Source organism: Myripristis murdjan, chromosome 4 (genome assembly GCF_902150065.1).
Source record: "Myripristis murdjan chromosome 4, fMyrMur1.1, whole genome shotgun sequence".
Taxonomy (NCBI): domain Eukaryota; kingdom Metazoa; phylum Chordata; class Actinopteri; order Holocentriformes; family Holocentridae; genus Myripristis; species Myripristis murdjan.
The window spans coordinates 35,137,421-35,152,900 of NC_043983.1; the positions used below are offsets into that span (position 1 = coordinate 35,137,421).

The 15,480-nt window shown below is 44.6% G+C and overlaps 1 protein-coding gene across 2 annotated transcripts in view; it reads right to left on the reverse strand.

Moving 5' to 3' along the window:
- Positions 1–1,494: 1,494 nt before the first annotated feature.
- rab3b (RAB3B, member RAS oncogene family) overlaps positions 1,495–15,480 on the reverse strand; it is a 28,675-nt gene continuing 14,689 nt past the window's right edge. For both annotated transcript variants that reach the window (XM_030050309.1, XM_030050310.1), the window contains exons 3-5: positions 12,260–12,378; positions 9,478–9,602; positions 1,495–4,826 (exon numbers count right to left, since the gene is read on the reverse strand). In XM_030050309.1, the coding sequence (XP_029906169.1) occupies positions 4,642–4,826; positions 9,478–9,602; positions 12,260–12,378 (429 nt within the window). In that variant the 3' untranslated portion in view covers positions 1,495–4,641. The remainder of the gene's footprint in view (positions 4,827–9,477; positions 9,603–12,259; positions 12,379–15,480) is intronic.

Genomic DNA, 15,480 nt, shown 5'->3' on the forward strand with positions numbered 1-15,480 from the left:
TCAACATAAAATTTGCTGCAACAACACATGACCCATAACTGAACATGGGAACGGCTTCATATATTTCCATCATAACACTTATACACTCTAAATAAACAAAAAATATTTATTTATTATTAAATATTAAAATATTTATTCCAGATTTATGACTAGAATAACTCGACACACAGAGCTGAGCTGTATCTGCATATTACAGCTGTTCAAAATGGTAGCCACATATTCAGAATTCTTTATTTCAGAACAATGTCTTTTATTCTATTTTTTTATCTTTACTGAAAATAAATTCAAATATACAGATATTTCAGATGTGAGCTCAACATAATGTTGTACAAATCCTCTGTGTTGCTGATGGCAGCAGTGATAATTCTGTAATTTTAAGAGTTACTCCACATTAAGACATCCTAACTGTTACGTTTCCCCCAGAATGTGTAACCTGCCTTTTGGGTTTTGGGTTCTAAAAGGTGGCACCCATTGATTCTGTCTAAATGACAGACAAACCTAAAAAACTAAAATGGGAGTCACTAGAGAGAGGGGAAAAAAAGAAAACTTCACAGAAACGCAAAACTCAACTTCCATCACACACAAACTCAGATTTCCACTCAAAACAAAACAAAGCAAAACAAAAAAATGACAGAAAGCCAGCTGGTGGTGCTGACTCTCTGGAGACTCACAGCCCAACTGAGCAGGAAAAACTCTCTCCCTTATATCTCCTCCCAGCCCGGCTGGTCAGCAGCAGCTGAGAGAACGACATGGGTGCAGCCAATAGCTGCTGTTTAGCAGGAAAACCCTGTGGCACACACTCTGAATCTGACCTGACCACACCATAACCCTCCCAAGAGTCGCTGAAGGTTAATTTCTCCAGTCTCCTGTCCCCCAGCCAGGACGTGGCCCCCTGGCCTGCTGCCTGTCCCCCCGTCCCGCCTCACCTGCCTCTCCAACAGCAGCACAGACACGCCATCGTCTGGGACGCAGAGGAAGAGCCCACCTGCGACAAAATACAATCACTTCAAGCCTTTACTTAACAAAGAACATTAGAAACTAATAACTGTGTCAGCAGTAGGTTTGTTTAATATTTCAAAAAATAACCGGCAATAACATGAGAGGCGTTGCCAGGGCTGGAGGTTCTGATGCCACTTCAGTGGGGGAAAAAAAATGTTAGGTCTATAATAATAATCTATATTTCTGGAACATTTCTCAAAATCAACATTACCAAGTGCTTCACAAATACAGCAAAAATTAAAGTAAAATAAAATAAAATAAGCAGTCAAAAAATGAATAAAACAGTAATGAACTCATTTTTAAAAAACAATAAGGGCATAACAACCAATAAAAGACAGTTGCTCAAATTCTCAAGAGAAGAATTAAATTATAAGAAATAGAAAAATATGTGCCTTAGAAAAAAAATATGTGCATTATGAGTAAATATGTGCATTAATACTTCAAAATAAAACAAGCACACAATGTCAGACAAACAAACAAACAAAAGCAGACACATTTATGTTTAAAGATTGTGATTTTTTTTATTATACTAAATTGCATCTATAATATACAAACATTCACAATATATTGTACAATCACTTTGTGCTTCTCCCCCGTATAGGAGTGAACTATAAGACAACAAGTTTACATAAACTCTCTATATAATTTATCCATGGTATAGGCTACAGCATAAAAATAAATCCATACTCAACACCATCATAATTTCTAAATCTATCATTTACAAATTCACTTAAAAAATAATCATATGAAGACATTGTCAATAGTATTGTTGTATATTTCATCAACATGAAGACACATGGTGGGGAGTTACACTCAAAAACGTGCGCTGTGGTAGCTATATAACAATTTGGCAGGATATTATTGTTATTTTTTTTTAATTGTCATAATATTCAATAATAAATGCACAAAATGTTTTCACATTTTTCTCTACGTCTTCCCTTTTCTCTACGCATTGAATGTACACGTATCTCAGCTGACATGACATTATCAAAATATCACACTTCCGTCAAAGATACTGTACACAAACACAACAAAAACCCCAAACAACTGAACACGCCATAAATATTATATCATAAGTAACAACAGAGCTCACGGCTCCAAATCACACACACACACACACACGCACACACACACACACACACACGCACATATTCATGAAAGAAACACCGCAAACATGACGGCTAAACATGACTACAGCTGCTAAAGGGGGAGGGGGAATCATGTGCTCTTCACTCCATCGCCCAGATTCACCCGGCGGCCATTTTCCTCCGCCGCCGCTGTCATCACGTGGTGCTGTCAAACCTGTTGTTTTATTTTGAAATCTGAACCGACGTCCCTGTGGAGTTTCTCTCTCCATCGTCTCTTCAGGTGTTCCTCAGTCAGGAAGCAGTTTGTCAGCTTCTCTGTGGTTCTACGCCGAGCAGCACGGCGTGATGGCGGCGGCGGAGCGTGATGTCAGAGGAACATGGCCGTCGGGTGAACCTGGTCTAGTAGCTCTACTCGTGTGCGAGTGTTGGGCAACACCCTCAGTATGGCGTTGGATTGTGTTGGCCAGTGCAAAAGCTATAAGCCACCTGGAAGCAGGGCTGCAGTGCTCGGTTCAGTCTGCGAGTCTGGGTCTTTACGTTTGTTTGTTTGTTTGTTTGTTTGTTTTTGTTTGTTTGTTTGTTTGGTTGGTTGGTTGGTTTCTGAGTTTTGTCCTGTCCCCCTCATGTCCTCTCGCTCTGTTAAGTTTCGTCGAGTCGTGACGCTCCAGGAGCTGTCTGGTGATGAAGGCACTGTATTCCTGTACAATGGCACTAATACGCCATCGTACAGGAAAAATATTATAGTGCTGGGCAGGGATGGTGATGGTCTGAGAAAATACCCAGAATTTGTGAGTTGAACGTCGTAAATTTAGGAGAAAAAAAACGTGGATATTCTGAGATTATTAAGTGTCAGATTTACAAGAAAAAACTCAGAAAAATTGTTCCAAATACATAACAGCAATCAGATTTAGTAAGAAGGAAATCCTGGTCACCCTGCTGATAAAGTCCAAATTTATGACTTTATAATCTCAGAATATCTAAGTTTTCCTCACAAATTTACAACTTTAGTCTCAGAGAATATCCAAGTTATTTTCCAGTAAATTTAGGATTTTAACCTGGGAAATTCTGAGTTTTCTTCTTGGAATATGACTCCATCATTTCTTTCCCTACAAAAAAAAGCTTTTTGGAGGAGAAGTGGAACGTCTACAAGAATCAAACAGTCCAGGTGACCTCGATTCAGCTCCACGTGGAGAACCGCGACCTGGACGACTGAGAACCTCCACAGGCAGCTACAACGGCCCGAACACGCCGCCTTACTAACTGGATTAATTCACATATTTATTTGGAAACTGGATCCTCTTTGTGTCATTCTGGGCCACATACAAAAACGACTGCCGCTGTGACTGAACCCCCGTCTGCTCGGGCCGGGTCGGTCCGGAAACCTGCCAACTCTTTCAGTCTTTACTCTGAACTGAACACTTTTGCCTGGAAATGTGGGAACAAAGACCACAAGAGTGCAGATGAGCTAGCTGGCAAACTGGCTCACTACAACCTGACAATGCTCGTGGCCACGCGCCCTTAATTCAAAACCCAACCGCTCTTCTGTGTGATCGTTCTCCGGACGGCCTCGCTCTGCGATCGTGAGGAACCGACACCAAAACCTGACGTTTACCGCTGATACCGAAGCATTTTCTGATATCCAGCTGGAACCTCCTGGACGTGACGTCACCTCGTCTGTTTTTAACAGAGCTGAAGACGTTTAGGGGACTGCAAGTATTTCAATTGTGATAAGTTTATTAGGGAAAGTGCAACAAAATTATGTTATTATAAAGTCATTTGGCAAAAATCACAAAAAGCACTCTCCTTTGTTCTTTCTGTGTAATGCATTACATTCTGCAGTACAAAAGAAAAGAGGGGGAAAAAAGCAGCGTAGCGTTGCCATAACAGCGTGGAAATATTTGATACCGGTCTCGTTTTTTCACTCGACACCCTCCGGTCCCGGTCGGTCTCGGACTCACATGATTGGGACTTACAGCCCTGCCTGGGAGTTGTGCATCGGTGGTGTAGCCCTAAAGCGTCTTCAAGCAAAAAACTGCACTAAAGTAAGGCCAATATCAACAGTTAGTTGGGCTATAGGCATATATCGTATAAGTCTGGATGTCATCGCAGCTATCTGAGAAGCGGCCTATCCGATGGCAGGCGTATGGATGCGGATCTCTTCACCCCTGTAAACTTGTGAACGTGGACGGCTGTGGCGCTTGTGTGTCTTATTGTGCTACACTTTGAGAGGAGAGGCAGTGCTGTGCTTTCCTGCGTACCTGCTTCCTGCTCCCTTACCCCTCCACCTGCGTAAGGGCCAACCTCAGAGACTTTGGGGGGTGAAAGAGATAGAGATGCTAGCAGTAGTAGAGGCGGTGATTACTGGTTACTCACAAACATGGACGTAAGCAGAGGGATGTAACGACAGTCAATGGCATATTTTTTATATATTTTTTTTCTTTTTCTCCTTTGGACCTCAGAAGCGAGAGAGACGAGGGCTTGGCGGGCGGGCGGGCGGGGCAGCGGCAGTGGGATGGATGAGGGAAGCGCGGCGGCCGGTGGCGGCGGCGGCCAATCAGCAGCACTTCTGAGGTAGCTGGGCGGGCTTGTCGGTCAGTCTGGTGGTCTTGGCGCCGGGAGCCATGGGCGCCTCCACGTCCACGCGCTCCGACATCTTGACGCAGATGATGTCGACCAGGCGCTCGAAGACCTGCCGCACGTTGATGTTCTCCTTGGCGCTGGCCTCGTAGTACTCGAAGCCTGCGGGAGCAAACGGGACAGAGTGAGTCCAGCGGCCGAACCCGGAGCTTTGTGGACGTTTGGGGTGAAGTGGGAGCTGTAACCGCTCCATATCCTCCATGTTACACTACTTTACTTTAATTATTACTTGTTCGTATCGCTGCTGTTTTTGCGTTGAGCCCAGGAAGATTAGCGACCACTGTCTGGATCCAAATAAAGAATAAAGACCTGAGAAATTTTACTTTATTACAGCACCAAATGAAAACATTTTTCAATCTGCCATTTCTCCATCATTTGTGATCATTTTGGGTCACAGGAATATTAGATCCACCCCTGACCTTTGGCCTGTTTGATGCTTGCTGGATGAGCTGATGATTTAAAGTCTCTTTCCGCTCAAAAATGTGTTTTTCTTCTGTTTCTGTCTCCTAAAATGTGTGACCTTGACTCGACTCACTTGTGTTTTCACACTCCTCTGCTGAAAATGGAGGTGTGTGAGAGATTCAGACAGACCCCAGGCCAGCTGGATTTGCTAAGTCACAAGTCAGTAAATACATACATACATGCATACATAACAGATCAGTAAATGGCTGCTTCACATCAACAATATCAGAGCATGCTAATTTTTTTTTTTTTCATGGTTAGATTTTCAGTTATGGCTCAATATTCGGGCTATCTGCTTATTCAAAGATCTGCACTTTTTTATGAGGGCAAGATTTGGAGTTGCATTTAACGCACAAAGCAATGCTTTTCATGGGAAAAACTTAAAAAATATGTAATATTGATGAATTTTTAGTTTAATAAATGACTGGAGGGAGACTTTAAGGAAGTCCTGCTAACGTTAACCTCACTGGAAGCTAAATGACTAAAACGTGACACAAACGGAAAGATGTGTCAGTCACGCCAAATTCCTTGTGGACTGTGTGAATTTTTGCTGCCACACACACACACACACACACACACGCACACACACACACATACACATACACACACGCACACACACACACAACTTCTGCTTTCCTCATTTCTTGTGAATTTGATCTGGAGTGTGTATGTGTTCAGCATTTAAATCAGGAGCAAACACCTCACAGCAATACACTGGGAACCAGAATAGTGCGTTCTTAATTACTACACACACACACACACACACACACACACACACACACGCACACACACACACACACACACACCCCAGGGTGACAGTAACTGGTTAGCAGCAGGGCCCAGCACAGCAGCTCCTTTCTATCAGCTCCAGTGTTACAGCATCCAAGCCTCTCAGCTCATATGAAACCCTGTGGCGGCCAGGTGTGCCAGGTGTGCCAGGTGTGCCAGGTGTGCCAGGTGTGCCAGGTGTGAGAGAGCACAGCTGAGACAGAAACCTGCAGGACAGGACAGGGGGTCCTGGAGGACCAGCTTGGGAACCAGCACCATAGATGATCCTAAACTGGACCAGTGCAGCTGAGGGGTCGTACCTGTACCTGAGCCGCAACTCAAGGTGTACCCAAACCCCCATATACAGAGAGTCGGACAGGCAACAAGAGACATCATTAAAAAATCTAACAAACAAAAATAAAAAATTCATGATAAAAAAAAAAAAAAAAAAGGTACATGACCTCAAATTATAAAACTATGGTTGTGATTGGCCGAGCCGTGTTTGAAGCCGCTGTAAAATGCTCTATAAACACCTGTGACCACATTTCAGCACGAAGGCGCCGCTGTGCCGCTGGAACCCGCTGGAACCCGTTGGAACCCGCTGGAACCCAGAAACACCTCTCGCTGCTGCCACCCAATCCACCGGCCGTTCACCTCCATCCAAAACGGACACGCTGGACGGACAGTAAGTTAATGATGTAACTTTAGGTAGTTTGCATTTTTTGTTTGTAGCCTCAGTTATGATGCTTCTTACAGTGTGGCTCGGCAGATCCCCGGGCTACACCGCGACAAAAGGACATCGCTGGCAAGTGGCAACAGCTCGGAGAAAGTGAGTGTAATAGTGGCCCATGGTGGAGACATATGTGGTATAAATATGTGGTTATAATGTACAGTGGTGGAAAAAGGTTTTGGGACACCCCATGCATTTGTGAAATATTGCATTAAGAATCTCTCTTAGGTCTTCAAGTGCAATTTCTTTTAGTACAGTCACAGCCAAAATACTAAACAAATCCTAAAAAAGCCATTAAAAACCTCAAATTGATTGGTTCCATAAAAATACATAAGAAATTTTGAGTATTGGGTCATTTTGGTAGCAGTGATGAAGGTGGTTCTTTTTATTAAAAGACACAATTTTTGTTGCCAAGCTCCGTGTCTATATAAAGCAGCACATCTGAAAGTTCTTCAGACACAAAAATGGCTAAAACAAGGAACCTAACGCAGGAAACACGCCTGAAGATAAAGATCCTCAGCCAGGAAGGGTGCAGCTGCCGCCAGATAGCCAGGAAGTGCAGATGCAGTCCTTCAGCAGGTGGATCCACTCTGCAGAAATACAGACGAACCAACAGCTTGGAAGACAAACCAACATCTGGGCGTCCGAGGGTTTCTTCAGCAAGAAATGACCGCATCCTGATCCGCATGTGCAGCAAAACCACCCAATGACATCACAGGAGCTTCAGCAGCAGAGGTCAAACCAAACTGGTGTCCAGAGCTCCACCTGCACTGCATGTGGTCGACTTTAGATCATGGCTTAAGGTCCTATAAGGCTATCAAGAATCCCCTGATCAATGAGAGACAGGTTAGCCCGGCGTCGTCGGCCCAGACACACAAGAACTGGACAGCCAGGAACTGGAAGAAGATTCTGTGGTCAGAAGAATTTGTGAAGAATTTAGTTTTGTTAGTTTTTCTTGTAAACAATAAACAAAAAAATATAATTTGTATTTGTCTGTATCTGTCTAATGCAGCCACACCTTTTGAAACACAAAAAAGATTTTTCCACAAATATTTCATGATAATATTTGAGTAAAATTTTAAGGGTGTCCGAAAACTTTTTTCCACCACTGTAACTGCAACATGATGGGAGCATTTTGTTTCTGTCTCCTGACTTTAGGTAAACCACAGAGCCTAAAACGTCCGTGTTGATCAGTGAAGCAGCCGCCGCCGCCGAAGCCCCGCTGTGCAGATCCTGTGTGCTGCAGGCCTCGAGGCCACAGGCGTCACATCGCTGACGAGGCAAACATGTGAATCATCTCTGCAGACGTATCAGCAACCAAACTACAACGAGAGGAGATGCTGGAGCAATACACCTGCTTCTGGAGCCGCGCAATTAAACTAAAACACACCTGTCCAGAGTCAAACACACCTGTCCAGAGTCAAACACACCTGTACCTGCAGGGAGGAGAGCTGACTTAATGAGCACTACTTCAACAACAGGCCGGCTAATGGTGATATCCAGATAAATGTCAATAATCAGCCCAGTCTTTAGCGTGCCTCAGCCTGGTTGCCATGGTTTCCACTGCGTCTGTGTGTTGCTTGGCAACCGTTCTGCTACATGTTGCTGGAGAACTCTGGAGAACTACACCGCCTGGCAGAAGCATGATTATCTGTCATCAATAAATCATTTCATTTTCTGTTGCTGTGTGTTTATTGTATGAAAGTTGCCAGGTGTAAAGTACAGCCTCCTGTGGCTCACTGCTTTAATCAAGAGATATTTAAGAACTCAGGGTGGGGAATAAAATCAATTTACTTAAGTATTGCAATTCTTTTTTAACAATTGTTTAATCAATGTTTTAATCACTGAATCAAAATAAAGATATTGTTGTCATATGAAACTAGACGACCTGAGGAATCCGTTGGTGCCGAGCAGGTCATGCTGGTTGTCAGCTATCAGTCCCAGGTTAGGAGAAATAGCATGTCTGTCTCCAGCAGGGTCCCTTGACCTCTGACCTCCAGCTGTGTGAATGAAAATGGGTTCTCTCCCCTTTGCAGACACGCCCACCTTCTGCTAATCCCATGCAGTTTGGGCCCCAAAGCCTGCAGTCCACATGTGTTCTTGTGGCCTGTTGTAACATGGTGTGTGTGTGCAGTCAGTGTACAGTTTGCACGGCGCTCTTTTCTCTGTGTTCGATTCCTTCACCAAGCTTGTTTTTTCATATTTTAGGTGGGTAAGCCATTTGTGAATAGCTGACACCATCTGACTCTGCCTCTGTTTATCAAATTGTCTCATTCTTGCTTGTTTTAATTTTTTATGTATTTAGGGTTTATTTCATGTGATCAGGTGTCTCTGAGCACTGAGAAAAGTGCCATACAAATAAAATGTATTATTACCATAGTTGTTGTTGTTGTTGTTGTTGTTATTGTTGTCTTGTGGCCTTGGGCGGTTTATGTCACCTGTGATTTGCACGCTGCAACATGGACAGGTGTTTGAATCGCTCTGCCTCACACACCCAACGGAAAAAAAATCTAAACATGCTGCTTGTGTGATGAATTTATTATTGCGATTTCTGAATTTGACTTTTTAGTAAACTGTCAATATGGACAAAAGTCTGGAAACACAAAAACTCTTTACCTCTCCAGATCTGGAAATGATCAAAATCATATCCTGTGCTTTTTTCATACTTTTCCAGAGAGTGTATGAGCCCTGAAGTCAGTGAACATCACATCTTGTTGTTAACACATCTGATCAGCATGCTAGCTGACGTGTCGAGCTGCGGCGGCGGCGGCGGCGGCGGCGGCGGCGGCTCACCTAGCTGGTCGGCGAGGTGCTTCCCTTTCTCTGGAGGAACCACTCGCTCCTCGTCCATGTCACACTTGTTGCCCACCATGATCACCTGGGCGTTGTCCCACGAATACGTCTTAATCTGGGTGGCCCTGGAATAGCACACACACACACACACACACACACACACACACAGTATTAACACAATATAAAACAGCACCTTGTTCATGTACAGAGAGCGGCCACCTCTCCAGGCTACTTTTATTTTTATTTTTTCATATTTTTGTTTTTCTATTGTGTTTTTTTACTGCACAAGTTAAACTCCTGCTTCAGGATAAAGTGTGCGGGCTGAAGTTTCATTATTGTTATTATTATTATTATTATTATTGTTGTTGTTGTTTATTTTATTTTGTCATTTCTGCTTTATTTGACAGTCAGTAGAGAGAGACAGGAAAGGCAGGGAGAGAGAGGATGACTTGCAGCAGACAGCCTGAGCTTCGAACCCAGGAAGCTGCTGTCTGACTGAACCAGAGGTACGCACTCTACCAGGTGAGCTACCAGGTGATTATTTTAACATTATGTGTTAATCTCACTACTGTGAATTTAATTAACAACTTATGACCCCTCAACAACGTCATGATGAACACAAACCAAAAACAAATATACACAATATGGACAAAAGTCCTGGTCCACCTCCACCTGCAGGAGCTTCTCTGAGCTCCATTCTAAATCTAAAATCTAAAATAAAATGGAGTTGGTCCTTTGCAGCAGAACAGCTTCCACTCTTCTGGGAGGCTTTCTGCCAGATGTTGGAGTGTCTGTGGGAGTTTGTGCCAGATGTTGGAGTGTCTGTGGGAGTTTTGAGCCTTTGTGAGCTCAGACTCTGATGTTGGACCAGAGGGCCCGGCTCCCAGTCTCCGTTCTAGTTGATCCCAAAGGTGTTGGATGGGGTTGAGGTCGGGGCTCTGTGCGGGCCGCTCAACTTCTTCCACCCCAAACTCAGCCGGCCACGCCTTTATGGAGCTGCTCTGTGCACTGGGGCTCAGTCCTGCTGGGACAGGAAAGGGCCTTCCTTCCCCAAACTGGTCCCACAGAGCTGGAAGCAGAGAATTGTCCAAAATGTGTCGGTGAGCTGAAGCGTTCAGATTTCCCTTCAGTGGAGCTGAGGGGCCGAGGCCGAGCCCAGAAACACCAGCCCACAGCGTGACCCCTCCTCCAGCAAACTGCACAGTCGGCACAATGCGCTCAGGCAGGGAACGTTCTCCTGGAGGCGGGGAACGTTCTCCTGGAGGCGGGGAACGTTCTCCTGGAGGCGGGGAACGTTCTCCTGGAGGCGGGGAGCGTTCTCCTGGCGTTCCCCAAACCCAGACTCGTCCATCAGACCGCCACATAGAGGAACCTGATTGGTCGCTCCACAGAACACGTTTCCACCGCTCCAGAGTCCGGCGGTGGCGTGCTTTATGCCGCTCCGTCTGAGTCGCTGTGGTTCCTAAACGCTTCCACTTTGCAATAATCCCACTTCCAGCTGATGGTGGAATATCTGCAATAATCCCACTTCCAGCTGATGGTGGAATATCTGCAATAATCCCACTTCCAGCTGATGGTGGAATATCTAGGAGGGAAGAAAGTTGAGCAGCTGACTTGTTGCAGCGGTGGCTTCCTGTTCCATCACTATTCCAGCAGCACCTGGAACTCAGTGAGCTCTTTAGAACCAGACGCTCTGTCACTGACTGTGTTTACATGGTCTTTAGTATCCCGGTTTTGATCGGGTTTTTAAGTATCCCGTTTTTGTGTTTGTGCATGTAAACACCACATCCCGAATTCAGAAACCGGGTTATGCCCTTTTCCCGGTTTCAAGAAACCCGGTTTTGCTACCTGGAGTTCTCCGATAGAAGCCGGGATACTGGAGCATGTATACACCTTATCCCGGTTTCTGACGGCTGCCCACTGTGTGCGCAGGCGCCAGAGTGACGCACCAGATAAACAAGAAACATGGCGGCAACGAGAGCTTCCCATTTTTGGAGCGATAAAAAGACTGAAATTTGCCTGAAAATAATGAAAGAACTCAACATGACTACTGGTGATTTTCCGCTAGCACCTACTCGGCTCCACTCGGCTCTCCTCGGTTTCAGTCGTACTGAGCCGAGTGGAGCCGAGTGGAGCCGAGTGGAGCTGAGTAGGTGCTGGCGGAAAAGCGCCATACGTGTTTAGATGGCAGAAGACACAGAAATGCTGACCTGTTGTGGACAAGTTACGTGACGCTGGTTTTCCACCTCGTACCGTTGAACAACTTAGGTCACGGTGGAAATACTGAAGAAGCACTGCTGAGTATTTATTAACGCTGAGCCCGCTAGAAGCCTCAGAGGTCTCATGTTGGTCTCACTTCTAAATATAATAAATATATCACACTTCCCGCTCAATCTGTTGTAAATAAAAGACGTAAAAGACGTAAGACACGCCTGCGCAGATAGGATGCAGTGATCAGAAAACAGGTTACTGGTATTTATCATGTATACAGGGATATGAAGAACCGGGTTTCTCTGGGTTCCATGTAAACATCATGTCCCGAATATGCTCAAAACCGGGATAACCCTCAAAACCGGGATACTAAAGACCATGTAAACGCAGTCACTGATGTTGGGAAAGGCAGACTGCATGGCTGCTGCTGGAGGCTACACACCTGTGGGGACGGGACTGAAGGAAACACCTGAACTCACTGATTAACAGGTGAGGCCCAGTATTTTTGTCTATATTGTGTATCTGTTCCTATCAGAACCACTTCCACTGGGGGTCCGGGACCCCAACATACCAGTCCTGGACGGCGTTGAAGGACTCCTCGTTGGTGATGTCATACATGAGGATGAAGCCCATGGCTCCTCGGTAGTAGGCGGTGGTGATGGTGCGGTAACGCTCCTGCCCCGCCGTGTCCTGAGGAGACAGACAGCACAGACACACAGAGTGAGGTTTCATACACATTGTTCTGTTTCTGTGTTTTGGCTTGGTCTGATTCCACATTTCTCAAATGGGAGTAGACGTACACAGGGGGCACATTACAGAAATCTGAAAATAGAAAAACAAATAAAACTTAAACTGAAATTGAAAACAAAAAGTTAAAACAAAATAAAAATAAAACTAATGACAAATAATAACAAACCTATAATAACCTTGGTCTTTAATGTATGGCTGATATGTGTTGGTCCGCGTTTCAAGCCTTCCAAGAATAAAACTCTAGATTTGGCTTTGGTCTTCGGCTCTGCTCAATTTGTAAAGTAGAAAAATATTTTTTCTGTTGATCAGTGTTAGGAAACGAAATGAGAGCCAGGGAGAAACACATGCATGTTTTGTTTTGAGCTGACTGAATTTAGTATCAGCTGATTTTAATCATAAAGCAGAATTTGTGTGCCCTGTGTGCGGCGGGTCAGTCAAACAGCCTGCGACTCTGATCAATACGTTGCCTTTGAGCTGCTTCTGTGTCATTTATAACCTGTTAGTTCAAAGCGACGGGGCTGCAGACCCCCGCCTGCACAATAAATATATTATCACTGTATAATGACAGGCCGCTAAACCAGCCAGCGGGAAGGGCTGCAAAAAACCCTGTGAGGATTTACAGATTTATCAGCCGTCAGATCCCAGACGGAGCCGCCCGCCGCCGTCTCCACGGCCGGCTAGCTACCAGGCTAGCTTTATCAGCACAGGCAGAGAGGAGCGCCCGGGGCCTGAGCCCGATCAGGGATTAAGATTACAGACGGTGAGAGCAGAAGACGGAGAGCGAGGAGGCGAATGTGGAAATCAACACCGACGCACTGATCTGAGATCTGACCGGGACGCCTGCCTCAACCTTCCAACGACACGTTTCTGATAAAACTGTATTTTAACCCGGACATGCACGGCAGCCTGCGCACACACACACACAGACAGACAGACAGACAGGCAGACAGACAGACAGACAGGCAGACAGGCAGGCAGAACCAGTTTTTTTCAACACACAGATAAACTGGAACCAGACGTGGTTCTTCAGGGTGTCAAACTGGTGCCATGGAGGCCGAGAGGCTGCAGGTTTTCACTTCAACCAAAACCTCCAGCAGGTGATTTCACTGATTAGTCCCTCCTCTCTGCTTGGAGGTGGGGTGATCAGTGAAATCACCTGGTGGAGTTTTTGGCTCCCCTGCTCTAGAGGAACCCTTTTTGGTTGCACAAAGAACCTTGTAGTTTTAGTTTAGGACGTTTCTGCGTCACAGCAGCCAACTGGAGCTGAGCAGGAAGAGCCGACGTGGACCTCTGTGGGCCTTTGGTTCACGGCAGATCACAGTATTTCCGGTTGGTTCACGTTGCCATGGCAACAGCAGTAGCGTTCACTGATGTCACCGTGTTGGTGGAGGAGTTTGTTTGAATAACTTTATTGAAATCTCCACGGAGACGTTAGCAGCAGCTGCTGGCTGGTCTCTGTCGAGGCGTCGCAGCAACAACCAAGGAGGACGTCCAAGTTCAAATCACTGCTCATAAAGTTATTTCAAAATGATGCTGCTGTCAGAGGCTGAGTCACAGCCTCTCAGGCTAACGTTACTATCAGCTAATTAGATGTGGGCTCAGCTAATCCTAATTAGCTGAGTTGTTGTGGCAAAGCCTCCAACAACATATCAGACTCAACTCGTCCCAAAACCAACATTTTTTTTGTTTTGTTTTGTTGTGTTTTGTTTCAAAATTAGCACTTAATATTGTTAGTATTATTAACCTCATTATTTTCATTTATAGGCCTTCAGTAATAAAAACAAAATGCACTGTCACAGTTTCCAGTGGGAGCAGCACAGATTCACAGCAACTGAGCAGCTACAGGAAGATTACAGGAAGATTATAGGAATATTACAGGAAGATTACAGGAAGATTATAGGAATATTACAGGAAGATTACAGGAATATCACAGGAAGATTATAGGAATATTACAGGAAGATTACAGGAAGATTACAGGAATAATACAGGTGACAGTGTGAAAGGCCCTCTGCTCCCGATGTAAACAAACTCCTCTGTCGACGCCGTGACATCAGGTGAATGTTTGCAGATGTTGCCATGGCAACGGGAGCTACCCAGAAATACTGTGATGTGCCATGACCCCGAGGCCCACGCCGGCTCCACACGTTCAGGTTCCATGTAGCCGGCAGGTCATCGTGCTGCTGTGACGCTCGGCTTGGCAAAGCTTTAAAAAAACAAACGGATCCACAGCAAATCAACAGATCCAAGCATCCAGGCTGAATCCAGAGACGAGAAGACATGAAGACGTGAAGACATGAAGACATGAAGACGTGAAGCAGGGCAGCAGAGCCGGCGTGAGGCAGCAGGTCCGTGTGGTTTCACTCCTCTGGCACGGAGATGGAACCGGCAGCTCCACACCACCGTGCAGGGGCCGGATTCTCCAAAGGTTCTTAAGATTAAATTTCTTCTTAAGTTCCACTTTTTTTCTTAAGTTTGGGTTTAAGAAGAATCTTAAGATATTTTCGAATTCACAAACAAAATATCTTAAGAATCCAAACAAAATATCTTAAGAATGTTCTCAACTTTATTCTTAGGATTTTTCTTAAGAATAAATGGGATTCTTGAAAGAAATGATCTTACTATTTTTCTTAAATAGTATCGTAACTTTAAGACAGGTAAAGGTCGTCTTAAGTAACCACACGCTGTGTGAAGGTAAGCTATTTTTCAAACATCTTTGATTCATTTAGAGCCAAATTTGATTGTATAACATAGATTAATGTAGTAGGCTAATACCTTAATAATTTGACATTGTATATGTTAACATAGTGATAATCGTTATCTAAACTGTAATTCAGCCTAATATCTAAGCCAGTATTTAGACACATATAGGCACATATATTGTTTCTGAGTCTATATGAGGACATTTTGTTTGGCCACCAGTCACCATTCATGTGTCAATTATATTTAGATTCCATTAACTAATAGGTTAGTAATATCGTTGCTGTCCAATACAAAGTATGTATCTCAATTTTTGAGAAAACACTTTTATAACATCAAATCAAA